This window comes from Neltuma alba, unplaced genomic scaffold (genome assembly GCF_004799145.2).
Source record: "Neltuma alba isolate B1F8T4 unplaced genomic scaffold, ASM479914v2 tig00011320_pilon, whole genome shotgun sequence".
Taxonomy (NCBI): Eukaryota; Viridiplantae; Streptophyta; class Magnoliopsida; order Fabales; family Fabaceae; genus Neltuma; species Neltuma alba.
In genome coordinates this window covers 35,929-45,846 of record NW_021636027.1, presented here as the reverse complement: position 1 = coordinate 45,846, position 9,918 = coordinate 35,929, and the positions used below count along the sequence as shown (strand labels likewise).

The window sequence follows — 9,918 nt, the reverse complement described above, 5'->3', positions numbered from 1 at the left end:
AGGAACTTTATTAATGACTATGTAATATATTTATACTAATTTCTACTTGTAATCTATGTGTTTGGTTTTTCTATTTGCAGTATGAAAATTATTTACACTTTGCTTACTATAGTCCTTATAATGTTTACATTTTGTTGTCATCATAGTCACAGGGTTAGCTCCAGAAATGGCTAATTGGAATGATAATTCACTATGGAATGAAGATACTTTGAGGAATTGGAATAACGATTCACAATGGAATGAAGATGACCATTCAAGATGATTATCCATGATTAATGAGGAATTAACACAATATGAAGCAGTAGGTGCATTGGTTGATCATTACTGTGAAATGTATATATTTAAACAACCCTGTAGAACTAGTGAGCAAACAAGAAATTTATTGGTACAAGGCATTATGAATGGGCATGATGATCAATGTCCTGAAATGTTTAGAGTAGATAAACATGTTTTCCACCTCTTATGTACTAAATTGGAGGAATATGGTTTACAAAAGTCTAAGTACGTAGGAATTGAAGAAATAGTCGCAATGTTTTTAAACACGATCGCCCATGGACAATGCAATAGGATGATCCAGGGATGATTTCAACGTTTAGGGAAAACTTTAAATAGGCACTTTCACAATGTACAGCAATCTTGCCTTAGCCTATCAAGTGAACTTATCCGACCCATAGATCCTATATTTCATGGAACTCATAGAAAAATTGAGAATGATCTATGTTATTATCCATTTTTTAAGGATGCAATTGGAGCAATTGATGGCACTCACATACTGTGTGTTGTCCGAGCTACAAAACGAGATAAATTTATTGACAGAAAGGGAAATCCATCACAAAATGTCATGGCTGTATGTGAATGGGATATGTGTTTTACTTTTGTCTTAGCAGGATGGGAGGGATCTGCACATGATACTCGTATATTTGACAATGCTATTACAAATTCATCTCTAAATTTTCCTCATCCTCCTCCAGGAATATGTTTATGACATCTCCAATCACGCACATTTTTTAATTACTTCATATTTTTATTCATTTCACAATATCTCAAATTGTTTCTTGAATCGTTAGGGAAATATTACTTGGTTGATACGGGATATCTAACACCAAATGGATACCTAGGTCCATACAGATCTGAGCGCTGCCACCTTCTAGACTTCCGACAACAAGTAGGATTCCGAAATAGTAACGAAGCCTTCAATTATTATCATTCCAATTTAAGGTACCCAATAGAAAGAACATTCAGTGTTTAGGAGAATAAATTTCAATTCCTACGAAATATGTGTAGTTACGACTTCCAAGCATAAGTTTACCTAGTTTGTGCAACAATGGCCATTCATAACCTTGTAAGGAAACATTCAAGCTCCGACTTCTATTTTCAACAAGCTAAAAATGGTAATACAGTTGGCGAATATGATCAGGCTAAAGCTAGTCAACCATCGTCTTCAAATGTTAATTCACAGTCTTTATCACATATGAATTGCGTCCGTGATGCAATCAGAGATCAAATTATCCATAGCTTATCAATTAATTAATATTATTATTTCATTTCACTTTGTCGCAATACTGCAAATTGGAGTTCAAAACATTTTTATCCATTTAAATTATGTTTTGCTTTTATTTGCCTTATTTTTTTCCCATTTCTCTAATGTTTTCAAATTTAATTCACTTAATTAATTTCACTTATTCATATTAAATTAATTTAAATTCATTGTCTTATGTCAATTTGTTTTTTTTAATCATGTTTCACTTTATATTAAAAATATAAAGCCAAACTTTCTTTTACTCAACTATAATCCAAACAAGCTTTTACCTATCTCACTTTTGCAAACTAACTTTTCTAAACTCTAATCCAAATACAATTCAGCTTATCCAATTTAACTTTTACCAACTTCACTTTTCTATGAGCTACTTTTCCTATAAGCTGCTTTTCTAATCGCTGATTCAAATGGACACTAAATGTGTTTGAGAGAGTGATTTATGAGCCAAAAGTAGCTTATTTTACAGTAGAAGCTTGATTTAAAAAGTAAGCCTGTTTGGGCCAGCTTGTACAAGACTACACTTGGGGGCCACAAAGGGGGCAAACGCGCATTCACCATATGCTAGGGAGGTAGCTCAAGTGGCAATCGGGTTTAGGACCATTGGAAATTGTCAAAACAATAATTTTCTCTCACTCCTCCCATTATTCTCTCATTAGTTTAATGAAACTCACGTCCATTTTGGTAATTTTATAATCTAAACTTATCTTCATTTAATCATAATCTAAATAACCTTTTATCCAATCTAACTTTTACAAATTAACTTTTGTAAAATCCAATCCAAATACAATTCATATTATCTAATTTAACTTTTACCTAATTTAATTTTTTTAAAAGTCAGATTGCAAATAAGTTGTTTTTCTTTTATCTCTAATCCAAACAGACCCTAAGTCGGTTAGTGGAAATGAGATATAGATTGACAGCTGGCTATATAGAGCTGATGAATAAGGATTGTACTTATTGAATCAGAACATTGAACCATGAAAGAACAGACATTTCACTTCCACTGTTCCACAGGTTCTGCCTCCATATTCGTACGGTCAAACATTGCAAATGAAAGAGATATGAAGCACTACATAATTTTGGTTGAAAACACGTACGTCATTATCCCGAGAACATATATATTTAGCATACTGATGATGAAGATCACATCAACCAACAACTTCTTCTATCCAACTGCCATTGTACATTAGCCATTGGTCTATACTTTCCAAAACATTTCCCCACGACAACTTCTTCTTCCCACTTCTATCTTCTTCGCTCCCAACATCAATCCTTTCTCTCCTTCACATTTGATCCCAAACCCCATCAATATCACTTGTATTTCAAGGCTCTTGGAGTCTCTGGGAATTAGATGAACAACAACGTACAAGCAGTATAAACCATGTCGTTCTTTAAGTTCGATGCTTCTGATCTTATCTTTGGAATTGAAATAAGGTAACTCACAGTCTAGACAACAAACGCACAAGCACATAAAATGTGTTATGCTTGTGACTTACATATATATATAACAGAGCCAAGGGATTAAAAAAAAAAAGATCAAAACACAAACGCTTGAGGTAAGGAGGTAAGATCTTCACCTGCAGGAAAGGAGATCCAGCTGACTCTAGTCTTTCTGGATCTCAAACTGAATCTAATAATCAAAGTAAGTGAAAAGTACCTCAACTTGCTTCAACATGATAGCCAAATGGAGAATGCATGTTGTTGCCATCCGAGTCTCCCTCAGTGAGCAGCTTATTGGTGTCATGTGACCTTGTGCAGCAGCCAAGTGAAGAGGTGTGCTTCAAAATGAGTCCAACTCAAGGGCAAGCTGGGAACAGTGAGCAAGAAGGGTTTTGGAACATTCAAGGTGGCCGAGTCAGGCTTATATTTGTAAGGGAGTTTCAAGCAGGGTTCTTCGTGAGCATAGTATGTGCAAGATCAATGAGTCTTGCTGAAGTAGGGTTTTCAAAGTTGAATCAGAGCCATTTTGTGATGCATCGTATAGATCCCTCGTTCTCTTTTCTTCACTGTTATCAGCTATTGCTATTTCCATTTTCGGTTGTTGGCGTGGCTGTGTGCATTTGCTTGTTAACTATTTATAGACCAACCACTAGCTGCCAAACCAATGCTCAACAAAACCTTCTTGTCCTTATCAACAGAAAACCAATACAAATTGTTAAAAGTATTAATCAATAGTCTGCAAATTAGTGCATGAGTTTAGTTGATAAGATATGATTTTGTTTCAGAAAACCCAGAACAAGAGATTCCGCATGCCCTCCTCATAAATTGGGCATGCTTGTCCCCTAAACAGTAGCGTTTGGGATGAGCCAGGAAACCCTTTTTTATTTTCGAAAAAAAGCTTGTGTGCCTTTTATTAATTTCTTTTATGTGGGTTAAGTTGTATTCATCAATATTCTAAATTTTTTTTTTAGCAACACTCAATATTCTAAAAATTAATCTTGGTGCAGTTTAAGCTTAGGATACCGGGTGCTATTAGAAAAATATTTTAAGGTGTTTGTTGCATAAAAAATTGATTTAGGATGCTAAGTGCTACTGAGAAAATAATTGAGTATGCTGGATACATCAAAAATTAATTAATTAAAGATACTAAGTAATACTAAACAATATTTTATTATATTAGGTGCTATTAAGAAAATAATTTAGGGTGCTAAATGCAACTTAATCCAAATAAGTAAGAAAAATTAAAAATTAATAAAAAGTTCAAAACATTAAAGGTTCAAATTTACTCCAATCTTATTTTTCGTCAGCACCCCAATCTTCCTAATGATATAATTTTACCCATAATCTTTTTTTTTTTAATGTAATTTTACCCATGATCTTATTTTCTTGGTATGATTTTACCCTTAATCTTTGGTACACAAAAAAAAATCATGGCTAAAACCGCACCACTATAAGATCCAGTTTTGTGTGATCAGGGATAAATTTGTACTTAAAAAAAAAAAAAACGAAGTACCTCGGTCATCCCCAAACACTGCCGTTTGGGGGATGAGGACCCCCTGCTCAATGATTCCGCGGGGAGGGAATGTGGATTATCCGAGAAAGAGGACCAAGTTAGTATAGGCAAGCAAGTTTGGACTAATTTCAAAAATTAGGACTGAGTAAGAATTGAGGAGTGAGGAGGGAGAAGGGAAGGTGGGGGAGAGAGAGTAGACCGACGACTGACCTGAGGACAGGGGAGCGAGAGATTGGACTGGAGATAGAGTTCGAATTCGAGGCGATAGCTCTCGATGTCTGGGGGAGGGAGGGTGAAGTTTCTTATATAAGCAGGTTTATTGAACATTTATGCAGTTGATTGGACTCTGGACTGTTTATTCAAAAAGGAAATTTATTTTAAAGGTATAATTGTCAGACATGACTTAAAACAGTTACGATAGGTGTCATGTTCTGCCTTTAATTTCAGTTTTATTTAAGGGTTAAGGTACAATTTTAACAATCAAGTATTACGCAAATAGCATCTACTAACATTTAGTTTTAGAGGGTGCAAAAGTAACCATAATCAGTTAAAAATAGAGCAATTCCCCTACTCCCGTTAACTGATCCAAATGTTCGTTATTTTTAATTTGGTGGGTCCTACTTTGACATCTACATCATTTATAGTATCTAATGGAAATTCTACAACTACCTTCCGTAGGTCCCATAGATTTTTCTCTTATTTCTCTTTAGCCAAGATCCCCTTCCCTACCACCCATCTCTCTCTCTCTCATCTGTTAACATCATCTTCGACTTCTTTCATTCCCAAGCATGCGGCTGCTAAACAAGGGAAAACAAGGTTCATAATCAAAAGCCATATAATCTTCTATAAATACTAATAACTGCAACCAAAGTACAATGGTCCAGCTATACAGGATAAACAATATAAATCATCACCAACCAGAGTGTTCATGATCATCATGTACCCAAAAAAAAAATCCGTTCATAAACATTAAAAAAATTACTCAATAAGACAGACCATTTTTAACTGAAGCTGAATAATTCCATGAAATGCTTTTTGGGCATTAGAGCTTTGCCATTGATAAACACAAGAAGGATGAAGCCACTCTATCATGACTTAACACGAGCGATACATGGACGGCGAGATCCGCGAAGGACGAGAATGGTAGGCAGCAACACTGTCGAGGATGGGACTGTTGCGGGTATGATTCATACTTCAACCAGTAGGATTATACCAAGAGAGCACCCACTCTAACTAGCTTGGCGACGAGATGGCCGCTGAGATAGAAGATGACCAATGACTCTAAACCACCGAGCAATATATCGTTTGAAGTGGAGCTAGAAAGGGTCTAAGGAATTTTTAATAGAAGGATCAGAAGGAAAAAAACTGAGATCGGTTTGGGAGACTTGGCTAGGGAATGAAGAGTAAAAGCGAGAGATGAGATGGGACTCAGTGAAGGAAACGGTGGGCATGGGAGATGAGAGAGAAAGGGAGCAGGGGGAGAATTGAAAACCAGTGGGACCCACATATAAAAAATAAACAGACGTTTGGTTCTGTTAACTGGAGTGGGAAAATTGCTCCCTTTTTAAATGATCATTGTCACATTTGCACCCTCTAAAACTAAATGGTGCCAGATGCTCTTCACGCAAAACTTGATTGTTAAAATTGTACCTTAACCCTTTATTTAAATAATCCATATGAAATCAAGATAGTTTTAGTAAATATCAGCAAGCACCCACGTGCATATTCCTGTAATAACATACAAGTTGTTACTTGTGTTATTGATTTACAAAAGCAATAAAATATAATCATTGGGAGACGACCCGTCACATGCTTAATAATATGCTTTTTTTTTATCTTTATTAATAACAACATGCTTCCAGAATATATTGAAGCCGGTATTGCTAGGACTACAAAATTTATACTACTCAACAATGATATTGGTCAGGTTAATACTTTACTGGGAAGGCATTATTATTATCATTGTTATTATTACCTTCAGTCATCAATATAAGATCTACTTATTAGCTAATTTAAAAAAAGTAAAAAAATTATTAAATTACTTTAAAATATTTATATTTATCATTTTTCTTCAAATTAATTTTTTTATTTACAAATTGATATATAATCTAATGATACACATAAGTATCTCAGAGAGACCATGTGACATCGGTTATAATTAAGTAATTTAGTAACTTTCTTAATTTCTTCAAATTAATTAACTAGATCTTGTATTGAACTTGCTCCTTTACGAGTCCTCTAGAGATCACATCGATACAACATGATGTGAGACTTCAAATAGGCACTCAACATATCTTTGACAGCTTTCCAGATCTGGGCCGACGTCTTACAATGTAGTAGTTGAGACACGATTTTTGGCACCATTGTGCTTAGCAACCAACTAAAAATGGTCTGATCTATTGCGAGCCAATCATCATAATCAGGATTTGCTTAAGATCCAGAATCATCAGAGATGAACTCTGGTGGGCACACCTTTGTGCCTAACACAAAACCATCCATGCGATGTCCTCATAAGGCAAGTAGAACAAGATAATGCCAAAAAAGAAAGTTGGATCGATCCAACTTGACCGATCCAGATTGATTCAGACTATTGAGTAAGGAAATCGATTTAGTCTAAACAGTGGGAGAAGAAATAGTAACAGTAGGCAGAGATGGAGCTGAAGTGCAGGCAAGAACAGAGGAGCTTGAAAATGCCATGACAAGAAGACGAAAGTGAGGGTCCCGCTGGCTAATCTGAAACCAAGTTGGAGAAAAAGGACGCAATGAATAAATGCTCTCAGTCAAAAAGTTGGTTTGAACTGAGGCAAGTCACTTGTATTTATAATCAGAGATTATGTACATAAGGGTCAAGTGGCCCAGTGCCACATCAGAAAATATTAAAATAGAAAGCACGTGATTTTATACATAAGCATAACTGATTCTACAGCTGTTAAGATAACCTAGAAGCTACTGGAGTTTGCAAGGTATAACAGATTTGGACTATGTGGGCTTAATGGATTTGACCAAGCTACATTGTTTACTAACATCCCCCCTCAAACGAGAGGGTGCTAGAGGCAACCCGAGTTTGTCACGCAACTCCTGAAAGCAAGAGATTGAAGGAGGTTTGGTGAGACAGTCAGTAAGTTGTTTTGATGAGGGAATATATTGAATGGAGAGTTGTTTAGCAAGAACACGATCCCAAATAAAGTGTGTATCAATTTCAATATGCTTTGTGTGAGCGTGAGACAGGATTGGAAGCAATCACAGTAGCACTAATACTGTCACACCAAATAATAGGGGGAGAGGTCCGCGGAATTTGAAGCTCTTGAAGTAACGACTGAATCCACATGATCTTAGCAGTGGTGTTGGCAAGACCACGATTCTCAGATTCTGCAGAAGAGCAAGACACTACTGGCTGCTTCTTTGAAGACCAGGAAACAAAGGAGTCTCTAAAGAAAACAAAGTAGCCACTTGTCAACTATCGATCAGTAGGACAAGATGCCCAGTCTGCATCAGAATACGCAATGAGATTCTTGTGTGAAGATGATTGCAACATAACCCTCAAGAAACTGTTCCTTTTAAGTATCGTAAGAGACGTTTGATAGCTTGCCAATGAAGTTTAGTAGGAGCACTAAGAAACTGACTCAGCTTGCTTACACTAAAACAAATATCTAGCTGTGTGTTGACATGGTACTGTAGTCCACCAACGATACTACGATAAAGTTGTGGGTTATGAAAAGGAGCACTGTCATTGAGAGCAAGAGTTCTTCCTAACACCACAAGAGTAGGATAGGGTGCACCCTGGAGAAAGAATAAAACCACGATCATCTCGATAAATTTCAAATCCAAGAAAGTAATGAATAGGTCTCAAATCTTTCGAAGCAAATATCTTGTCTAGTTTAGTAGTAAAGAGTGATAGGCTGTCAGTATTACTTCCAGTAACAAGAATATCACAACATATATCAACAGAATAACCACTTGTGAGGCATCACGATAAACAAATAGAGAAGAATCAGTCCTGCAGTTTTGAAATCTCCAAGAAAGCAGAGTGATGCGAAGTCGGTCATACCAAGCACAAGGTGCTTGCTTCAAATCATACAAAACTTTAGTCAACTTGCACACATAGTGAGGCCGAGTTTTATTAATGAAGCCTTCAGGTTGATTCATAAATACATTTTCAGATAGGAAGCCATTAAGAAAAGCATTATTAATATCTACTTGTCGTACTTGCCATTTGTAACAAGAAGCAAGACTAAGAACAATATGAACAGTAGACATCGTTGCCATTGGGCCAAAAGTATCACCAAAATCAATACCAGGTTCTTGAAGATAGCCCTTCGCACAAGGCGAGCTTTCAGTTTATCTAGAGTCCTATCAGACCTATACTTCCTTTTGAACACCCATTTATTGCCAACCACATGCTGATTTGAAGTAGGCGGAACAAGCATCCAAGTCTTGTTTCGAACAAGAGCATTATATTCTTGCAACATAGCATTTCACCAACTAGAATCAGATAAAGCAGCAGTGACAAATTTAGGTTCTAGAGAGGAGCTATCATGAACAAGACCAATAAAAGGAGTTTTGGGTTTGAAAATACCTTGTTTTGATCCAGTCACCATAGGATGATGGTTGGTGGAAGGCTGTGTAGGTGGGAAAGAAACTGGAGAAAAGTCAGGAAGAGAAGAAGTAGAAGATGACGAAGTGGGTGAGGAGAAAGAAACAAGAGGTTGAGGGGGTGGTCTAGGAAACATATGGGTTGGGCTTGTAGTTTGAGAAGGTAAAGAAGAGACAATAGGGATGGACTCTTGGGCTCGGTGAGTGAGAATACCAATCCCATCAAGGGAACAGGATGCTGGTATATTAACAGGAATTTGATCAACAGAAGCAAAGATGGGAAAGTCAGATTCATTAAGGATAACATGTCGAGAAATGTAAACTTTACCTGAGGGGCTGAGGCATTTGTAGCCTTTGTGACTGCCACTTGGACCAAGATAAACACATTTTTCAAAGTGAAACTGGAACTTGTGGTTGTTATATGGCCGAAGACAGGGAAAGCAAGCACAGCCAAAAGTCTTCATCATTGTGTAGTCTGATTTTTCTTTGAACAAAGCCTCAAAAGGTGAGGTGTCAATGATGGGAGTAGGCAATCGATTGATTATATATACAACTATAGAAAAAGCTTCCCACCAGAACCGTAAAGGCATCTTTGCTTGAGCCAGCAAACTAAGTCCGATCTCAACTATATGACGATGCTTGTGCTCAACACGGCCATTTTGGGCAGAAGTATGGGGACAAGGATGTCAGAAAATAATCCCTAATTCTGTCAAGATTTTAGTGAATGATTGATATTCACCTCCCCAATCACTCTAAAGTACTTTAATATGCCTGTCAAATTGATTCTGCACCATTTTCTTAAACTGTATAAAAGCTCCTAATGCCTGTATTTTAT

The 9,918-nt window shown here is 36.5% G+C and overlaps 1 protein-coding gene across 1 annotated transcript; it reads right to left on the bottom strand.

The window, feature by feature from the left end:
- Nucleotides 1–7,103: 7,103 nt before the first annotated feature.
- Nucleotides 7,104–9,550, bottom strand: LOC114711803 (uncharacterized). The gene is made up of 6 exons (XM_028896232.1): nt 9,067–9,550; nt 8,786–8,949; nt 8,403–8,555; nt 8,040–8,270; nt 7,717–7,947; nt 7,104–7,223 (listed from the first exon to the last, which is right to left on the bottom strand). The coding sequence occupies exons 1-6, from the start codon at nt 9,548–9,550 to the stop codon at nt 7,104–7,106; spliced, it is 1,383 nt and encodes a 460-aa protein (XP_028752065.1).
- Nucleotides 9,551–9,918: the final 368 nt, after the last annotated feature.

Bases quoted from the DNA above. Each gene is read 5' to 3' on its own strand.
- LOC114711803 (XM_028896232.1), bottom strand. From the start codon at position 9,550: ATGATGAAGACTTTTGGCTGTGCTTGCTTTCCCTGTCTTCGGCCATAT. The intron at 8,556-8,785 runs GTATTGATTTTG...TATGATTTGAAG, and splicing joins GGGCTATCTTCAAGAACCTG to CAAGCACCTTGTGCTTGGTA. The intron at 7,224-7,716 runs GTCTCACGCTCA...ACTTGGTTTCAG, and splicing joins CTGTGATTGCTTCCAATCCT to ATTAGCCAGCGGGACCCTCA.